At 35.8% G+C, this 22,421-nt stretch overlaps 2 protein-coding genes across 2 annotated transcripts; both read right to left on the reverse strand.

Moving 5' to 3' along the window:
- Positions 1–412: 412 nt before the first annotated feature.
- Positions 413–12,470, reverse strand: LOC127796764 (sphinganine C4-monooxygenase 1). The gene is made up of 2 exons (XM_052329137.1): positions 11,930–12,470; positions 413–1,220 (listed from the first exon to the last, which is right to left on the reverse strand). The coding sequence occupies exons 1-2, from the start codon at positions 12,164–12,166 to the stop codon at positions 666–668; spliced, it is 792 nt and encodes a 263-aa protein (XP_052185097.1). The 5' UTR covers positions 12,167–12,470; the 3' UTR covers positions 413–665.
- Positions 12,471–13,488: 1,018 nt separating this feature from the next.
- On the reverse strand, positions 13,489–20,938 carry LOC127796763 (uncharacterized). The gene is given in 9 exon segments (XM_052329136.1): positions 13,489–13,915; positions 14,015–14,128; positions 15,897–16,028; positions 16,802–16,915; positions 18,438–18,583; positions 19,109–19,187; positions 20,003–20,200; positions 20,494–20,616; positions 20,829–20,938. Coding segments are annotated over 9 exon segments (1,011 nt in total). The 5' UTR covers positions 20,883–20,938; the 3' UTR covers positions 13,489–13,864.
- Between the last annotated feature and the right edge of the window lie 1,483 nt (positions 20,939–22,421).

Raw genomic sequence — 22,421 nt, forward strand, 5'->3', positions numbered from 1 at the left:
GAAGGAGGATCCTAAAATTCACTGTAAGCCCCTTGTTTCCAAATTCGATCACGCAGCCGTTCACTACAACACATCAAGGAAAATCAAGAATAAATGAAAACCTCCAAAATACCCAGCAGGAACGGGTTCTAGGCAAGATGGAAGCAGCAGAATGTGACCAATGCTTACACGGGATGGCCCCTATCTCCTTGCATTACTCTTCAAGCAGTTGCCTAAATAACAAACGTCTAGGGAATACATATTATATCACAGGGTGGTGAAAGTTTTCAACTGAAAAGGCCACAAAAAGTAGAAATCCTCTCCTTAAAAGTAGTCAGACACAGAATACCAATAATTTAACCCAGAAAACGTAAGAGAGATTTAAGATAGGTTATGAGAGACTGTTGACAGTCTTCATTACCAATGGGATATGTGTACTGCAAAACCAGTTCCAATAAGACATTAGAAACCAGGACAAAGCAAGGGCCAACAAGAACCACTGTCATGATTTCAGCTCTCACTTCCATTATTGATGAGTATCATCAACTTACAAGGGCAAAGGAAAACTAATAATACAACAATATATACAAAGATAATATAAGCAATCATGTGTTGGGAAATAATCAGACTTTCAAAACTAGAACTAGTGGTACATATATTGTAACTAATAAGGCACCCCAAGTTCATCAGTCATCCTTGCAATCTTTACTAGGTCTTGCTTCAAGGCCACCACCTGCTCTCTTCTCAAGTGAATAAGGCATGTAAGTGCCAAGAATTCTATCCCATGTGACAAAGAATGGTTGCGAAAAGTTGTATTTGTTGCCATAGAGCTGGTGGTGGATATCATGATAGGCACTGTTGTTTCTGAAGAAAATATGGAACAGGTTCCCCGGAAGCCATAGCCCACAATGGTCATCCACTGTTTTGATAGTAGCAAAGGAGAAGAAGAATATGGAAGCTCGAGGAGACATGCCCGAGAGAAGGAAAGATAGAGCTCCACCAATTGTGTCGAGGATAAGCCCTTCCAGTGGGTGGTTATACAGAGCTCCAAATGCATATGGGACCACAAGTTTGTGATGTTGAGAATGGATATGACGGTACAGGAACTTGTTCTGATGCATATACCTGTGCATGAAATATTGCCAAGTATCTAAGACCAACATTGCAACCACGAATTGTCTGAGGAGAACAATGATGGAAGACTGTTGAACCATAGCGGCATCATTGTCATTTCCTGTAACCTACACACAAGCAAGAGTACCTCACAATTTGGCAATATATAATCAATGCTCAGAAAACTCAAAACATATTTTAAGTAAGCCTGATTATCATCAATCTGAACACAGTTTTAGGCTTTGGAAACTACCTGCATCTATAATATATACTATGAAAAATGTACACTTTGAAATCGGTGCATATCCATGCCAATATATGTCAGGCTAATGTGGTGATGGTGATGGTGATGGATGGTTTGGTTGAAATTAGGCATAATTGAAGCCCAAATTGGATGTGAATATTTCTTGCATGCTCATGTGTTGCAAAAACAGTTGATTGAAGTCCTTAGTATTATAATGAGTACAAGGCAAAATTTTATGTATCATGAGTACAAGGCATAATTTTATGTACTTGTGATTACTTATTTAGGCATTTAACTAAAGTGCTTCCAACATTTGTTGTGCCAAATAGCGATATTATTATATCTTGAGATTATTTTACTTATAAAAAAATCTGAAATGTTAATCAATTTGTGTATGGACTTGTATTTTTCTTTGTTGAATTGGGGATAAGTTGTTGTTTGCCAATACTTTTGGTGTTTTCTAATGAGAGTGCTTCACCTACTTTTGCATTATCAAGGTGTAAAGGTTGGCGTTGGATCTTTTCAAAATTTGAGGTGTAGTGAATGATGCCTCATTCAATGAAAGGTGTGTGAGACTTTTATTTTATTTATTATTATTATTATGATCATTGTGCTGGCTTCATCCAAGAGGCAAGTATCCTAAGTCACCAATGCATTTGGCAGAAAGAAATCACCATGATTCCGAAGAAGTTGAGCATAAAGAGTTCAACCAAAAAAAAAAACATGTCACTAGTCTCCTTACAAATTTGGAAAAGGGAAATTGCTCCCTTTTCGCTCTCTTATGTGGTGGATTTTCTGTGGAATATCTAAGTAGATAGTAGAAAGCTTCTAAGTAAAAAGTGTTTTGGATTTCTTACTTCTAGTATCCCCTGCTATACTAAAGAGAATATCTTGTTGATACCATCCAACTGAGACAAATTTTATCATACTATTCAATTTAGGCCATTTAAATGAGACAACATAGGGTTTTATGATTGCTCAACAAAATGTGTACCTTTTCATTTCTTCCACTCCATGATTGAAATTTCATAAACCTACTAAAAAGCAACCAACATTAAGTTTTATGATTGCTCCAAAAAATGTGCTCCTTTTCATTTTTTCTATTTCATATGTGAAATTTCATAAACCTACTAAGTAGTGAAATTTCATAAACCTACCAAGTAGAATTTATTTTGCATTAAGTTCAAATTCAAACAGAACCATAATTGGTAGAATCTTATTCTAATACAAGTAACAGCCAAATTTTATACCTATGATACTTGCCTCCACCTCAATCTTTTCACAGATTTATGGATAATTCATCCTCAAATCCCAGTTCATCCCTGTACAAAGGTTGATGTGTAGTTGTTTAATTATTTTACCAATTTCATTTCTGGGCATTATATAATGCTTTTCCTTCAAGAAAAAAAAAAAAAGAAAAGATTATACGTAATATGGCTAGAGTGGCACTTATTGAAAATAGGGATAGGAAAGCCAAAGAGGACTTGATAGGAAACCATTACACCTAACATATAATATAATGGCCTTACAAAGGGATACACCACCCAGCGGAATTAAGGTTTGTGATTACTGTTGTTATTGTTATTGCTTCCAACTATTTTAACAATAAAGTTACAGGAAGTGTCTCTCACATGTCACCATAATGTGGAGGAATGGTTATCTCAATAAGACAACAGTTAACAAATTAGAAAGGCATCATGCAACATGTTGCAGACATAAATTGGTTAAAAGTATTATAAAAAAAAATCTGAAGCATATGGTTATTACAATATCCAGTCTGGTCAAACATAGTTATCACAGATGGCACAGCAAAGGTTAAAACTAGTTATCCACCTAAGTGTCGGTTAAAATAAACACACTCTTTTGAGGCAAGCTAGTTCATAATATAAATACGCAATATAATTCATACATATCCATATCAAAACAGGTAATGACTACTTAGTTAAATAAACTCAAAAGTTAGATCTAGAAAAGCTGCGATGGAACTGGCCTTGGCCTTCACTGGGATATGCACTACATATTGAACGGCGGACTGACATGTCAAACAAATAAAAATTAGAGCTCCCAACTTTTCAAGTAAGCTGAGTTAAACCAATATGTCATGTGAAGTGTTTTTACACATTTCCATATCCACCTACCATTACTATTGAATAAACTGCATGACATATTGTGATGCATTAACCAGGTTTTATTTGTTGGAACTGGATGAAGTATAGATCGTTAAAAATAAATGTGTTTCAAACCCAAGCAGAAGCTATTAGCATTATAAGCTCTCGGATACTCATTATATATGTTTCACATTAGTTATGTATTTATATACTTCTTATATGCACCTCAAAACATCAGCAAGGATGTAACAACCGTTATTCGGTCTGATTATATTAATATGGGAAATGAATATTTAATTAAGGGGATCGTGACTTTGAGACATTATATGTGTTATTTTTAGGTAATGTGACCAAAGTAGAGGGAATGTGAAAAATCAAAGGTTTGAGTTTAATGGAAGTGGGACCCACGACTTTGCAAAGAATTTAAATAAACATTTTATGAAAATTGTGGAGTTTGATTTATGTTTTAACTATTATTTGAAAGTAAATAATTTCCATTTATGTTATTTTGCAATAAGGGCATTTTGGTAATTGTGGGAGTGTATGGATATATATATATATATATATATATTTAGAAGAAGAAATTAGAAGGCAAAAAAAATGGGAGAGAAGAGAGGAAGTGATCGAGAGAGCAAGGAAGGGAGGCTAGGGCTTAATTGCCTCTCCATTTTTCTTTGCTTTTGATGCTTTAAGGAAGGTTTGAGCAAGTTAGGAGTAGCTTCATCTTCTTCTCCTCCTCCTTTTGTCTTAGTTTCTTGGCTATGGAGGTGTGGAGGTTGTGGTGGTTTCTCCAAGCAAGGTTTTCAAGAGGTTTGGCAAAGGCAAGTTCTCCTCTACTCCTCTTCAAAATCTTTAAATCATGATGTTTTGAAAATTATTTGTGAAAGAAGAGAACCCCCATGATTTTTATGCTTTTGGTTGAGATCTATGTAAAGATCTTTGTAAATCTCCCTAAATTCTTGAATGTGATGGTTGGAATTATTTTGTGACTTCAATAGGGTTTGTTCCACCCTATATTTGTTTTGGAATGGTGTATTTTTGGGTTTAGATTTGTGTGTTGGGAGAGTTGGAGGGGTTTGGGGGTGTGTTGTTCGTCATTTTTGGGTTCTAGGGGTTCAAGAGTCAACTGGTAGGGTCTGAGAGTCGACTCCCCAAGGTTAGTTCTCGATTAGGTCGCCTGAGGCGATGTCGGAGTCGACTGTAGACCGAAAGTCGACTGTCTTGGTGTCAAAGTCGACTCCCACGGTAGACTACACTGCGCACCCTCTACTATTTTGGCAATAACTTTTTGTATAGATATCCAATTGACAAACCGTTTGAAGCGTTGTAAACTAGACTCGATAGGCTTCGATTTGATATATTATGGGTATTATTTGGACAATATTTGAAGGATCTCCCTAGGGTTTCAAGTCATACCTATCAGGGTTGGGAGCCAATCCACGTTCTGTGGCACTACCTGGTTCGAGTTTTGGGATCTCATGATTAGCTATTATGAGAGATGGTTGAGATGCATATTTGGAGCGCATTTCATGCACTAATGGCCTCGAGTGACAATGAGCATTCCTTGACATTCCCCTGCTTGAGGTTTGGGTTGAGTGGAAATTATTATGGGATTCACGACTAATGTGCATACTTTGGGGCATGGTTCCGTACATTTTCATGTATATGTTAAGTGAATAAGGGAGCCAAGGCATTGGGTGGAGCAGATTGGCCTTAAGGGTGTATGCCATGGGTAGGCGTGACCCTAGGAGTTGAGCTATTTGGCCCCAATGACCTCGTGGCTTATGATGAGAATTTGACCTTGGGTGGAGCTGGTTGGCCTCAGGTGTTAACCTGGAGTTGAGCTATCTGGACCCAAATGTCAGTCGATAAGTGTATAAACCTTCGGTGAAGCTGACCGGCCTCAGGCATTGCCTTGTGAATGGAGCTGTCTGGCCCCGAGCATCTGATATTATTGGATATATAGAGTCAGGGTAGGGATGTGTGCATGCATCGTCTCTTATTATTGAGTTTGTGTGCTTGGTATGGTTGGGCTAGTGTTTCACCTTCTGGTAGGTGTACCTTTTTATGGGGCATTACGACCTACTTCTATCGGGTTATATTTCTTTTGTGACTTATTCTTATTGATCATGATTTCAATATCTCGTTGTTATACTTGCTGGGCCTTGTGGCTCATTCTCTTCACCCCATTCCAGGTAAAGGCAAAGCAACAGCCAAAGGCATGTCAAGCTGGTGTGGATCTTTAGTCCTTATTGTGTACAGAGCTCACCAAAAGAAAAGTTCTAGGAGTTTGTTATTTATGTTTTGAGAGTTAGGTAGACTTTTGTATATTGAGAACTTATATATATTTTGTAGGTTAGACATGATGTGTTGTATTCAAGGAAAGCTTGTCTATTATGTAACTTTTGTCTTGGATGGATGTACATGTCTGATTATGTAAGGGAAAATGGATGGTTTTGTTTTTAGTTACTTTTGAATCATTACCGTTGATGACTTTCTCACGGATCCTCTATGCTAGCGGGGGCTCCGGGAGGTGGGTCGTCACAAAGGATCATTTTGATCTACATTGCTGTTCATGCAACATAGGCATCGGCTTTCTTGCATGAACTTAATATTGTGAAACCACAAACTAGGTGATGCAGGACAAAATAGTAAATTTTAGTAATTAGTATTGTTTATTTTGTTTTCTATTTTAGTTTGTTTCTTAATGGCTTTTGATTTCTTTTAATATCTTTTTATTTCCTTTGGTTAGTAGAATCCCAATTAGATTGGATTAAAGAATCCTAGTTAGAGTATATTTTTATCCATTAGTTGTCTATAAATAGTCTTTAGATTGTAATTGAAGGTAGTTTTTGATTATTGATATTGATTTGAGTAAACGGCTTTCAGTCTTTTCGACCTACCATAGCCCTGCCAAAAGCTTCAGTCTTCAGCCACCATTGAAGATAAATAGGAGCCCATCAAACCAGTTTCAACCAGCACAGTGTTATCACCATCACCCACTCTTGCTGCCTTCAAATTAAAGCAACCACTAACCCGCCCAATTGCCTTAACCTAAGCCTCAAATCAGGTTCTTCTTGCAAAGAAAACAGGTTGTTTCTTTCTTTATTTGAAATTAATATTCTGTTTTCTGAAATAATGTTAATTTAATATATGTGCTTAAATTTTCATTAACCCTATTTCCCCAACCATCTCCAAGTATATCAAAACCTACAATCCATGGATGCTCACTTACACCAGCATAGGGATTATTATTCACCTATGATCCCTAACTCTTATGTGAACCAAAGGTCTATGTTAGGTTCTCCTTTGCTTAGCATGCATCTCTCAATTGTTGACTCACAATATTCTTACTATCGGTTTACTACTCTCACTGGACTGAAGGGTGTGAATTCGTGTCTCATCAATTAGACCAGCCTTCCCCCACAACACCTGTTGATCTCAAGTCATTTGAGGGTCTTTCAAGTACAATGGGAACACTTACTGAACAGATGGCCCAATTCCTCGAACTATTGGGTACACAACCCAATGAAGGTGAATCAACTAAGTCTCTTCATTCTTATGAATATGTTTGTGATCCTCTAGAATGTCCTGAAGAAAAGGAAGAAGTAATATAAGAGCGAGAGGAAATTGTTGTATATGAGGAAATTCCTGGTGAACCTCAACAAGAAACATGTAAGGAAATTAAAAAATCTCCTAGTATTTTCCTTGAGGAATTCTCTAAACGCCTATATCAATTGCCTGTTCTTGAACTGCCCATAAATAATGTTTCACAACTGACCTTACCTTTTAATAAACCTGTTGCTAGCTTATTACTTGATTTTGCTCCTAAATCAAAGATCCAACTAAAGATACCTTTTTCCTGTGCACAGATTTAATTTAACATTATTTTATGTAAGCAGAATGTTCTTGCCAGGAATGGATAGATTTAGGCTTTTCTCATCCACTGGGTGACTACAGATTGAGAATGAAGATATACAAAACTCAAGGTCGTGTTTTCTCCAACTGGAGGAGAATTGATGTAGGACAAAATAGTAAATTTCAGGAATTAGTATTTTATTTTATTTATTTAGTTTATTTCCTACTTTAATTGGTTTCCTAATTTCTTTTGATTCCTTCTAATATATTTTTATTTCCTTTAGTTAGTAGAATCATAGTTAGAGTAGATTTTTATCTATTAGTTTTTGTAAATAGTATTTTAGATTGTAATTTAAGGTAGCTTTTGATTATTGATATCGATTAACGATATTAATTTGCGTAAACGGGTTTACTCTTGTGTTTTGTTTCGGGCTCTACATAACTAACCATATCTCATAGAAGTAACTACCCAAGATCATTATTTTTGGGGTAAATTGCACCTAGACCCCTTTGTGGTTTGGGTTATTTGCAAGGAAAACCCCTTTGGTTCAAAATTGTCTTTAGAGTTCCTTATGACACTTTTTTTTTGCTCAAACATCTCGTCTACACACATTTTTAAATCCTTGAGGGTTATCGTGTCTCTAGAAGTTTCTTGTGGCTTAATTTTTTGCTCAAACACGTTATCCAGAGACATTTTTACACTAACAGTGGGGTGTCTGAGCCATTCCCACCCCCCCCCCCCAAAAAAAAAAAAAAAAGAAAAGCAAGCATATCACAAGGACCTCTAGAACTATTTTTGAACCATAGGGGGTCTCTATGCAAATGACCCAAACCACAAGGGGCCTAAGTGCAATTAACCCTTATAATTGACTACAAGAACATGCAATTGATGCATCCTTGACAAACTTTGAGCTTATTTTGTATTCACACTTATCAACATATGCCTATTATTCTTCCATCTCAAACCAGAATTTCAAACAAATTAACCTAATACGCAACTCGTTAATACGTACACAACTTGACTTGGACCTAATTATTTCAGGTTTAGGGTTTAAGCTACAGTCCTGAAGTGTTTTCAGGCCTGGTATGATTGAAGCACTTGTTGTATAATGGATGGGTTTCGCATTAGGTCATGACCACATATAACATGTGAAGATATTGGTTCGTTTGGAAGATATTGGTGAAGACATAACACGTGAAGGTTAGAAGTGTGAAATGAGCCAAGCTGCCCATAAGATGGGTCGCACATTAGGTCATGACCAGAGCCAAGTCGTGCTTGGCCTGTGTAGCAGTCCACATTTGCTGCAGCCTTGTGCAGCCCCTCAACAGTCCAAAAATTGGACTGTAGGACTTTTATCCAATGATCCAATTTTGGGCATCTTTATATAGCATGTGGGGGATTGGAAGTCCCCTTCAATTTGGCATCCCCTCGCACATCATATTCTCTTGCGCTCTTTGTCTCTCTCTTGCAAGCTAACATTCAATCAATTTTTGTTCAAAATTTTAGCATTGAAAACTTTTTTGTCTATTCACATTTATAGTTTTTATTTTAAATATCATATCTATAATCTTTTTGATCATCAAGTCTAGTTCAGGCTATTGAAGCGTTTCATCTTCCCAGAATCTCCATGAGGGTGCACTTCATCACAACCCTCATGGTCATAGTACATCATCAATGCATTCACCTTGGCCTAGCTCTCCTGTTCCTTCTCTAGAAATACAATTTGACAAGGAGCTGCACTATCTAAAAACAATTGACTTCTGTCACGACCCTGGGGTAATCTTGTAATTACTTACCTCTTGTAAACCGTTGGGGGGTTAGAAGGCAGGAAGAACGGTTGTAACAGCTAGCGTTAGGCTGTTAAGTGGTTAGGAGAATTGTTGTATGGCTAGAGGTCCTTTAATAGAGACCTACGGCACACAGAGAAGATTACCAATTGAATGAATGAATAATCATCCTTCTCTCTCTCTCTCTCTCTCTCTCTCTCTCTCTCGCGCGCGCTCTTACAATCGGCAGTACCGAAATTGCCAGCCCTAATTCAAGGGCTTGACAACATCACAATGATTACCAAATCACAAAAGGTACATGGTACTTCTTCAATTATAAGAACAGCTGGAGATGAACCAAATATACTGGTACAACACAAAATAAGGACAATTGAAGTGTGGAAGTATTTTACTTGGGTCAAACTTCCTGGAAAGGAACTTAAAGCTCAATGTAATGTTTGCAAAAGAGACTATTCTTGTGCAAATTCATGTGGGAGTGAATCATCTAAAAAAACAAGAAACACAAGAAGAGCGCCCAAATCCCAACAAGGTTCCCACAATGCAAACACAGATGCAGATCATTATGGGAATGGAAACAATATGGTGATATTCCAAAGATAAGCAGCACATAACTCGTTAAATATATTATTAGCACAAAAAAAATTATTTTGTCCAAAAGCCAAGTATTTAAGAATTTGTTCATAAAGCTTTACAACATACTTTTAATTAGTTTCTAAATATAAAAGTAGAACTGAAGCAAAACATCTATATTTAGAATATAAAGAAAAGTTAACTAACGTGTTATCTTCTTTAACCTTAAAGTTTTTGTAACTTCAGATATATGGTTAACCATCAATCCTAGTTTTAATTATAGGTGTGCAACTGGACACCAGATTAATGAAATTTGAAGCCTATAGAAAAGAGTTATAACTTTTAGAAATTTAACGGATGTGCATACCAAAATGGTTATTGTGCAACAAACACTGGATACCCAGAAGAACATAATATTTATGCTAAAATTAAGATAAGTTCATTTGATAATGCAAGTAATATTAGTGTGGGCATTTGAAATTTTAAGACAAGTTACCTTTAATTTCAGACAAAAAATTATTCCATAACAAATGTGTGTCAGATTAAATTTATATGTTTGAAATGCAACTACCACTATACATAGTAATCCTTCTAAAGAAAGGCAATTAACAAATGAACAAAATATGTCGGACTGCTGTATGCAAGCTTTTCAAAGGATGCTAAGACTTAATGAAGTTCACTTATGGATGATTAAATACTATTTATAATTACCAACAATACATTTAACTCCTTAGAAACTAAAATGTTTCAAAACAATTTAAAATTTATACTATGATTGGGAATAAGAATAATTATAAAAATAATTTATAGGAGTTATATTGCTAGTTCCCCATTTTCCTAGTCAAACCAGCAGGTCCAATCCAGGATTCACAACACTGCTTTTAAATTTGTTGATTTGATATAGTGTTTAATAAATTAATTTAATTATTTTGTTTGTTTTTGTACCATTGAAATATAACTGAGATTTTAGTATTCATATAAATTGTTCTGTATTTATTGTTAGAAATTTGGAGACAGAATTCATGTTGATGAATTATCAATGTTGTAACATATGGTTGAAGTTATCTTTTATTACATTTGCAGTTATTTATTTATTTATTTATTTTATTTAGTTTATGCATTTAATGTTAAGTACTTAGTTAGACAGTTTATTGGGTTATATTAGATGTAAAAAAAAGTTTTGATTTTTCATGAGTAAATGACTAAATGAGTTATTCTGTCTATGTGGCTGTAATTCATTTTATGAAACAAGTTATATGGATAGTCTCATGCCAATTTGTGTTGACCAAAACTATTAGGTAAACAGGTTATACAGATCGTGTTGTATTATTATTGTGATAAACAAATTTTGTTTGAATTTAGGTGTTTGACACGATCACTTAAGCATGTCATATTTGGGTTGACCCATATTTTATTATATTTATATCAGGTCAACCCACTAATAATTGCCACCCCCTACCAAATAGCTATCAGATTAGGGCATATTAAGGACAGTTTCAGTGCACAAGCATCCACGCTCAGATATCAATGGCAGGCCTAGTGTAAAAGGCTTCCATGATTGGTAGAAATTGGAATTAAATATACAAGCCTTGCGCCAGAAAGCTGGCAAACTATTAAAACATATGATATACATAGTCCCTAGGCCGAAGCTTGGGAATGTTGCCCGCCTACTAATGGCTCCCCTAATTGAGGGGTATCAAAGGAGCGCTAGGAACTTCAAAAGGGAGGAGAAAATAACGGCCCTAAGTTCTTAACTAACAGAGTCTGTTCCAGACTCTCATACCTCCATCTTTGAGCTCTAAAGAATTGGAACCTAAACTGGTGGATAAACTTCAATTGCTTGCTCATAGTTTGGTCAATAAAAATTTCCCTTCTTTTGTTGTTTAGTTCTAAGGTTTAACCAAAGGGAAGAAAATTGAAGATAACATGAACGTTATTTTCCTTCTGTTTTTTCCACAGTTTCTCCTTTCTCTTTATCTTTCTCTCTTTCCCTTTTAGAATAACTTTTTCATCTTCATCTTTTTTTTTTTTTTCCCGGAAAGCCATCTTCATAGTTCGATCTTTTTCTTAGCAAACTAAACGAGGGAAAAATCCTTTCCCTGCCAATTCCCCACCAACCCCTCTTCCTTCTTTTGAGTTCCTCTTTCCTAGATTCCTAATGCAGACCAAGAACCAATACAAACTAAAGTACACAACAAAACAAGACGAAAGGCTACGACACGCACAAACAATTAAATCAAAGAGAGAAGACGCAGAACGCAGAACTTACAGCGAACAAGATTGTTGCGACGACAGCCTGAACCGCCTGCTGGAGAAGAACACCTTTGACCACCGTACCTTTAGACACCAAATTCTTGGTTTCCTCGTCCTCCTTTGAGTGCAACCGATAATTCTCGAATCCCCCCAGCAACGCATACATCCCAGAGTACACCCAGTAGACCAAAACGGGGACAAAGGTGCCCAACAACTCATCCGATACACCAAAATCCATGGCTCGAAGATCCATAACGAGCCTCTACAAGATACTCTATATATTCTACGTGCGTTCACCGAAAGAGAGAAAGACAGCAGAGACACAGAAAATTAAAGCTCTTGGGTTGGGGTGCACAATTGAAGCGAGAATACCTAACCCTAGACTTTGACTGATCAATCTGGTCTCTGTCTTTCAATTATACATATATAAAGAGAAGAGAACTGACGAGGAAGATATTCTCTCGCTCCTCTTCTCGAAAAGACGAGGGAAAACAAAGATTTTTCCTAGGGTTAGAGAGAGAGAGAGAGACAGAGAGAGAGGGGAGTTCGATTTTGATCTGTATACAAAGAGACAAAGAACAGTGGTGAGAGAGATTAAGAGGTCAAACATAAAATAGAACCAATAAAATCATTATTCTTTCATTTAAAGTAAGACTTGGGATGCCCTCCTCGGCCTCCGCCGCTCCATCCCATAATAATTTCATTTAAAGCAAGACTTTATCTTTATTTCCAGTACAAATCCTCCAATTTAGAACTATTAAATTTCCATTTCAAAATTAAAGCACATAATAATAATAATATAAACTTTGGTGGGGGAATCTGATATAATCTATATATATGCGTCCGCGTTCCTTGAAATTCTCCGTCAGAGGAACGCCGATTTGGACCGACGCGCCGGAACCGGAAGGTTCCGATTCAATCTATGGGCCTGCACCTGCAGTAGCCAATGGACAACTCAATCCAGCAAAGCCCCACAGGTTTTATTTTTAGATAGAATGGGAACCAGTTTTAATCAGGGTGCCAAAATAAAGAATGAATATTTGATTTGTTCCGGGACAGAAATTTAAAAATGAAAAGAAATCACAAGTTATTAGACATATATATGTATATATATATAAGAATTGAGTTGAATCATATAAAGTGATTGCACATTGTGCATCCGCCCAAATCAATCATTCATCAGTTCACTGGAGCACAATAGCACATGTGCTCTTCAATTTACAATACCATACTTAACAAATCTGTTATGTTGCCCGTTGTCAGGCAACATAACAGGTGCCCGTCAGTAAAGGAGGCGCAAGTTCTATGCACGTGGGTGGGGCTGCACCTCTCACTAGCAGGCACCTACCACCCCCACGTGCATGGGGCCCACACCCCTCTCACTAGCGGCCACCTAGTATGTTATCCGCCAGCGAGCAACATAGCAGGCCTCCCATACTTAAATGTACACCATGTCTACAGATCTAATCTTAGTGATTATTTTATTTGATTAGATTAAAATATAGGGTTGATTATCTCTTACTAGATAAATCCCACAGAATAGAACAAGATAAGTCGATATGGGTAATCATTCAATTATTTCACCACTAGATAAATTTTGTTTTAAATTAAAAATAAAGTTATTTGGAGTTATGGGGTGACGAAGTCAGACAAGCATGCAATCGTCAATGATTGACCAAACGCGCAACGAAAAGGCAAACAAAGGAAGAAAACGTCTACACAACTGGACCCGCAGGTTTTCTTCCAGACTTAAAGCACAATCGACACGGTCCCTATTGCTCGTCATATGCCATCAATTTGGCAACTTTAAATTGTTACCAGAATTTTAAGTGTTATACAAGGAGGCCAAGAAGGCTGGATGCAGGATATTCAAGCATTTCTCCTTACTTTTTTGAAATATGCTCCATTCCCCAAGCATGATCAAGTCAATGAGGGGCCGGCAAGATTGGCCCTATTTTGATGTTAGAGTGGATTCTTCTCCACTGTTGCTGCTTCCAATCAGCTGGTACGATACAATGGATGAACAATCATGTTTGCTGCAATAGAGAAATATAGAAAACATAAAAGTTTTAAGGAGTATGGGGGTGAGGCCAATAAATACCAAGGAGCCAACTCGCTCGTACGCTTCCATAACCTTTGGATCTTCCTCGTCCTCGTACCCAACCTGCAGTATCCGCGGTCCATTGACTGACCATAGAGCTCTTCGACCTGCCTCCTGATAGAAGAATGTGAAATGCAATGTTCACTCCTTTCCCTAATGCAACGGCTGTCTTTGAACATGTGAATGCACACGGCTACTAAGGGCAAAATGCTCAAAAATACAAGTGCACAATTAGTTCTTGATGTTAATTGTTAATAACCTCTCATTACATGAATACCCAAGAAACGGTGGATTTTGATGATTCACAAGCTACATAATTTTCACAAATTTTTCTTGCTTCAGCAAATGTCCCTTCCCATGGAGTATCTATTTGTTTTCTTCTCACATAACCAAACCATTTTTATCTTGTCTCATGCCACCCCAACCTTATGACATATAACCTTATTTCTAATTCTATGTTTTTAGTAGTCGCATATCCACCATAACATTCTTATCTCCATTACACTCAAATTTTACTCATGTTGCTTTATTGTCCAACATTCCAACATAATATTTGTTTCTTTACAATCTTGAATAACATATAGAAAGAAATACTCATTTCATCTCTGCTTGATTGCTCATCATTTATCAGTATCTTTTGGTCTTTGTATTTTAATATTTAATCCTATGTAACTCTCTCTGTCATATTATTATTATAAGATCTTACAATTTTTTCATCCTATTGGCTACAGAGCTTGGGACTGGTTGGGATAAAGGGTAATACCCTTAACATTGACGTGTCAAAGGGATTACTCACCACCGACCCCCCCCCCCCCCCCAAAAGAAAAGAAAAAAAAGAACACAGTGGAAGACATGACAATGAAGTTCCATCATAATCAATTCTTTTGCATAAATAGAGTTACTATGATGTAGTTTGGCCACACATAGAGATGAAGTCATCTTATGGCAATAAATTTGCCACTTAGCAGCAACAGTAAGGTTACTCCCTCATGACTAAAAGGACACGAGTTCAAGTTGTGAGAATCACCAGTTCAAAACTTTATGTACCAAATATAATAATATCATTGTTCAGGTCTACAAATATATGTAGCAATTATTAACATTCAAAATAATAATAAAATAACATCAAAATATGAATCGCTAATTAAATGCTATAGTTTCATAACTGCAAACTAATTAAAAAGACAAAAAAATAACTAAGAAGTTCAAATCTCTTAGGGGTAGTTCAATTTGAGATGCTCAAATTTCATCATCACAATACATGTAACCAGAGTTTGATATTAACTATTATTTGTGAAGGCCAAAATATGGCTAGGATGGAGATGAACTTTATGAAGAAAGAGAGTTGAGAATGGAAGTAAAGAGTTTGCACTTAGTAGAAATTGTAGATTTTAAGAATATGAAAGAGTCAAATTGTTTAAATCTTCACCCTTTTTTTCTTTTATCCCCACAAAGACTAATTTGCCCATTTATTAAAGAATATAGATCTTTAACATAAAGTGTAGGTTATTCAGTACTTTAGATAAATATTAACATCAACCAATTTCTGTGAACCAGTAAGACCAGCAGTTTTTACACCTCAGTTTTTGTTTTTTCCCTAACAAACCACACCAGCTTGGTGACCGCTTTGCAGTCCAACCAATTCAACCAGCTGGTTCAGTTTAGTTTTAACAACTATGTCACCAAGTTCTCTCTCGTGTATCTGCAATGGTTCTCTAGAAAAGCCACAGAAGATAATTTTTTCCCAGAACCATAAGCTGTTAATGATGATTTCCGAGTTGATATTATGTCGATTTTATTATAAATTCTATCAATTTTCTATCCAGCTGGGAAAAAAGAAAGCAGAAAATACAGATAATTTTTTTTTTTTTGATGATTTGACCTGTAAGGAGATTAAGTAAATAGCCTCCAATGCTTGGACACGAATTTCAGGATCCTGAACTGGTTCACGCTCAATGGAGAGTGCACTAGCAAGCTCAAGAGGCATTTTTTATGTGTCCTGTTCGCTATAAATCTGCAACAAGTCACAAGATCAAAAGAGTAAAGAATTCAGAAGGTAAACATCAGCAAAACAGTACAACGGACAAAGATGTTAAACCCCAAATGAAGTCAGAAACCACAATGAAGTCCAAAAATCCTAAATACAGCTTTCCAATTTATAAGCAGAACAGTGCAAAAATCAAATAGCCAAAGAAAAATGTAAGCAGTCTTTACAAATTTAGGACAATCCTTTTGGTTAAGAAAAAAGGTCATAATATAAAGACATTTAAACTTAGCATAAAAAGAAATTGAATTAATACAACAAAATATCAAAACCTTAATCCGACTAGGCTGGCTCATCTACAACATTAGGCAATAAAACATTTTTTGGCCATCAACTACATTAGGGAGCATTTTATTGAGAGTGCTACTACAAGAAACTCATAAATTAGTACACAAGGGAAAAACGAAAAAGAAAAGAGAACAACCGAAGAGGAAAGAGAAAAGGCAAGTGGAAGCTTCTTGAACCATTGAAGACAAGACAAAGAATTCTGTCCAAAAAAACAAGGAAATATACTCCAAGTGCTTTCATGTCAGAAATTTATTGAAGCAGGCATTTACAATTGCAAAGTCTTATGCACAAAAATTTAGAGATGAAACAGAACTTCTGGATTTCCAATATTCATCTCAACCATCTACTCCACTTGAACTAAGGGACGAAAAAGTTGAAAGCAATTCTAACATAATATTAATGCCTAACCAACGCACTAAACAGTTAAAAATGGGCAAGATATAGGAGAAATGGACCTTATCTCCAGCAACTGGCAGAAGTAGAGCTGGCCAAAGAAACTCCGATATCAAAAGCAAATTCTGTAGCTGATTCTGGGCTTCAAAACAGCAGTTTCGAATTGTCCCAGAAACCTGCAAGCCAACAGGCATCCGAATAAAGTGCTGCTGTAGAACCACATATAACTGCCCAAAGATCAAACTGCTTAAAATTGTTCAAGCAGCAACTATGCCAAAGGATAAAGTGCCTGTTTGGTATTGCTGTGCTTTTTAAGCACAGAAGCTGTCTATCAATTTTTTTAAAAAGCACCATTTGGTAATGTATTACTGTTTTTTTAAAAGCACAACTGCTTTTTCCAAAAAAAAAAAAATGGTAAGCTGCTTTTAAGCAAAAGCAAGGGACCTTTTATAAAAAGAACAGCAGCTTTTAATGGGACCCATAAACATTAATAGGCTATTACTTTTATAACCATCCTCTTCCTTCATAATTATGCCACTCTATAAAATAACTATTTAATATCCTAGTCTTTTTTAGTCATTTTACAAATCTACACGCAGCAATAAAATATTAACCAAACACTTATTACTTATTTTTAACATTAATAAGCACAGCACAACACCAGTTACCAAACACTACTTTATCAACATTACTTTCACAACAAAGTACAATAAAGCATGGCACAGCACAGCAAAACCAAACAGGGCCAAAAATACCTAAATCCATCTCTCAGTACATGAATAAAAGAGGGCAGTTGTATTTTTATTCCATATTGAATACCCTTACTGATCCTAATCTGGCAAGTCTTTGACAAGTCTTTCTCAAGTATGAAACCATTTCAATGATCCTTGCTTCAAAAGAAAAATTGCTTAGACTTTGCAAAAGCCATGATAAGTAGTCAGGTCAAGAACAGTAATGTTATTTTGATTTTGATAAGAATAAAATGTCTTGCAAGATATGGTAATAATTAGACTCAACTTATGGCCATGCATTAACATCTACGTTGACATGCCAAAAGACACCAAATAAAAAAAATTACAAGTTGTTGGGTGGTGTAGGGGTGTTTGAGGATTTAGCATGGACTAAGGCCCCTTCATAGTGAGATTTCAGGAAGCAATTTACTTCAGGTTAGCATATGTACAAGATGAAAATTAATCCATCCTTGTGTTATTATCTCATTTAACAACAGCTTCTCTATAAAGCAGAACAAAAGGTGAACATAAAGTAAAAAAGGTAAAAACTTACATTTAAGCATTTCTAGCCTCCAACCTTAGAAACTGGATGGCATGAGGAAAAATGTCTTAAATATATGCACACCAAAAAAAAATCAGAAGCACTCAGGACAGGGACCTTTCAGTGTGTAATTACCAGAATTTTTCATGTGTCAATTTCAGTTAAACAATGAACTGAGGTGCAGTAGATTTCACTTTGATTAAGCAGGAAAGACAAACTGATGCAACTACTATTTCAAATAGGACACACACTGTTTAATTTTTCCTATTTAATAAAAAAAAAGGCATCCAATTTCAGGTATTGCTGCAATAAAGCTTCATCCAAAGGTTCACAACTCAGTCAAAACCCAATTCACAAGAAGGCCAATATTCATGGTTAACATCCATCTAAAGCAGACCCAGTTATTTGAAAAGATTCTTTACAAACCCCCTTCTTTCGCAATAAACTTGTTGAATCAAATTGTCTAATGATTTGCTTCAGAAGTCCCCGCTTAGGATCCAATAAAAGCTTCCTTCCTGCTTCTCTTTTTGAGATATTCACAAGTATAGAACCGACATGTTCGAAAGAATCACCTGGTGAAAAGAGGAAAATGAAAGAGGAAATATGTCAGATCCAAAGCTACTGAACCAGCAGTAATTTGTAGAAATCAATGATCTTTTAAGCAAGTCAAAAAGTGCATGCATATCCATTGCCATGTTACAAGCGCCTTGGAATATCCCAACAATGCATGTTAATAATATATCAGTGTGCGCATTCACCTATATAAAAATTCCTACAGTGTAGGATGGCAAACTTAAGACACAAAACTTACAATCTCGTAATTAGATCAGTTATATTGATTGGCCATGTACTTGAAGAAAAGATAATTAAAAATAAAGTCAAAATCTTGTAAACTTCAAGTGATATAGTTTAATTTAGTAAAAACTAATATATCCTGTTACTATGCATCAATAGAGGCGTAAAAAATAGTTCTTCAAGGGAAAGTAACTTTAACCAACTCAAAACTTGCCTGCATGCTGCATGTACGCCGGAAGGGGGTTGATTTTAGTATATGGCACTTAAAAACAAAATGAAGTAGATTAAGGAGCATAACGCACCATTCTTGTCAGAAGATGAAGTACAGAATGATCTCACGAGTTTCATGACATACAGTCCATGCATTTTCTCATCTCCAATCTAACAATCATCAACAAACACAAACATTTTCCCACCATAAGCAACCGGAATCTATATAAAACAAAGCATGAAACTGAAAGGGGAGCATTAAATACAAGTGAGAAAAAAAAAAAGATATTCAGAATAGGAGAAGATAAGAAACAAAAAAAGAAACATCAATTATCAATAATCACCCTAATCCCCCCCAAAAAAAAGTCACTACCAGAATTGAGCTAATCTCATCCTATGTTAATGGGAAGGTGGATTGTACCAACACATGTGGATATGATGCACCAAATGTTTTAGAGCATGATATCATATGAATAGACTCATATAGATTATGCTATTGGAGTCGAGCTATTTTCAATATATTTTTCTTTTGCAAATTAGACATTCAGTAAAATAACAATAACAACATTCCAAGCCATAATCCCACTAGGTGCGGTTGGCTACATGGAATTTAGTTTTCCAATCATCCATAGACATCAAATAAAATAACACGATAAAATATTTTTATTTTGGTCCAAGTAAAAAACCTATTTCATAGAGTATGACAGTCAATGTTTTGATTCTCATGCCAAAACACAACTGTCCCTGGATATTAATTCATTACTTGATTTTTCCCTCATAAGAGAACTTTCCAGGAAACAAATATTAACAAAGCTTTAGAATGCTTTTGCTTTCTAATTTAGTGTTTTGGAGTAAAATAATCCCATTTTCTAAATTGTGCATTCCAATTCCTAGTCATGGGATTCAGCAAAAACTACAATTCTTTAACACACGAAGTCTGTGACATGGAATTAAAGCAAAACAATTTCTAAAATGAAGATAAGCACCTGAAGCAAAGAATCAATACCAGCGTCCAACTGTGTGAGATTAACTAGGAACATAACAAGCAAGCGGGCAATGCCAGCCTCCTGCTTATACATGACATCCATTGTCATTTTGACCATTCCCATCGAGACCATTTTGGCTGCCAGCTCCGAATTTTGAGATAGGTTTATAAAAGCCTCCGCTGCAGGTTCCGAAACTTCCTAAAATGTTTATCCAAGTTGGGGATAAGAAATTGAGATCGACTTACAAAGTATTTGGTTGCCCGAAATTTGTAAAGTCATTTGTTTGGCTATAAAATTAAAACCCAAGAAACTTATAAATTTTTATTTTCCTTTAAAATTTATATATTATCTTACTTATAGACGAAGATTGGGACATCCACACATAAGTTTTTGGACACAAAAATCTTTAACTATCCTGTCACCAAATCCATGATTCGAATCAGTTCAATGATATAGAAATGGTTTCATTTGTGGAGCCAAACAAATATAACCTTTTTCTCGGCCAATAGGCGAGACAAAGACGGCAGAGCAACGTCAGAGTATTTTGCAAGCGATTGCAAGCCATCCTCCGACCCGGTCAAATCCCGAACAATATCAACAGCGGCCTTCTTAACCTGATTTCAGTTTTTTCCAGCACCAAAAAATACCATTCACAAACTAGAAAAACGAACTTCAGAGAGAACAACACTGATTAGGGTTTTACATATCTCAAATTCCAAAGGCGGGCTCCGAAGAGGACTGAACTGCTTAACAGCAAAAGTTTGATGAATTCTTGAACAAGAACGAGAAAATTATAGCGTTTAAGAGTGTCGGAGAGAGAGTTTACTGGTGGAGATGGAGCTGATAGGAAGCCGAGCAATTCTTCCAGTTCGTTCGCCATCTTTTCCTTCTTGCAGTCGGCGGGTACTCGCTAGGCGATATAATTGTACATGTTTTTTCTTAAAAATCTACCATCTAATAAACAAAACAAATAAGTTTAATAGAAATAATTATTATTTATATAATTTAAACTTTATAAATTATTAATACTTACGTTGCAATATTTTTTTTAAACTTATTGTTAGCCTTACAAAAACATACATGATTTCTTTTTTAACCTAACAATGTTAGATTTTACTTAAGATGTAAATAAAATCATTTACTTTATCTGTTGAAATTGAAGATACAAATAAAAAGAGACCGCACAAATATAGTAATTCTAAGATATAAATAAAATTATGTAAAAATAATTAATATACTTTTTAAATATTAATAAAAATATGAGATAAAATTACAAATCAAACAAATTATTTAAAGAATATTTATATATAAAAAATTTAGCTATAAGTGATTAGGGTTGCAAAAGAGACAACTTTAGCGGAGTCTTCCTAAATTTAGCCTAATTTATTAAGAATTTTGTTAAATTTAGGTTCATGCTTAGACTTGAGCTTATTTCAAGCTTAAATGTTAGACTTGTCATAAAATTAGTTCTTAAAAATAATTAGAATTAATTTGTTCATACTAGTATATGTAAGTTTCACTAATATATATATTTTTTATAATAGATAGTATATCACATTAATAATGATAGTGTCTCTCAAATTGATTATAGGTATTAGATAAAATTGTCCTCAATTGAGTCCATTAAAATACAATAGTCAAAATTAAAACATTTGAATAAATTTATAATTTTATGAAAAGGTTTAGAGTTTTTTTTGTTTGTGTGCACTTTTTGCCATATTTTAAACTAAGGGCCTATTTGATTGCACTTCTTTTCCATGGAAAATGAGTATTTTCTACCTAAATTTCATCTTTTGTAGTGTTTGATTGCATTTTTTTTTCAGAGAACTTAAGTTCTCATTTTCGGTCACGTGACCCTATAGCTTTTGATGGAAATAGTTTTCCGGGGGGGGGGGTGGGGTGGTTGTTTTACATTTCCAGGGAATTCCTGCGCAAAGCCGACTCCTCGATTTCTCTAGGTTTCCTATCCTATTTGAGCCTTCGAGTCGGCTTCGATCCCTTCCTCTTCGTCGCCATCCACCGCCGAAGTCGAGCCCCTACTTGGGCTTCGTCGCCATCTTCGACTTCCTGTGAGTCGCCATCCATCGCCGAAGAAGACCATCTCCGACTTCCTATGACTCGCCATCCATCTTCGACTTGGGCTTCGTCGCCATCTCCACAAAAGACCAGCTCTGACTTCGTTTTCGTCACCATCTCCGCAGAAGACCATCTTCGATTTCGAGTTTCACACCACCAGCGCATCTTCATCTTCTTCCACGGTAAGGTTTCCGTTCTCATTCTGTTCTTATTTCTGTAGATCCGGCGAGCGATCTTGGTATTTGTCCATCGATCTTGGTTTTTCTCTCTGTTTCAGTGAACGATCTTGGTCTTCGACCATCGATCTAGAGTCTTCGTCCACCGAAAAAGATCTTGTTCTCTG

This window comes from Diospyros lotus, chromosome 3 (assembly GCF_014633365.1).
Source record: "Diospyros lotus cultivar Yz01 chromosome 3, ASM1463336v1, whole genome shotgun sequence".
NCBI lineage: Eukaryota > Viridiplantae > Streptophyta > Magnoliopsida > Ericales > Ebenaceae > Diospyros > Diospyros lotus.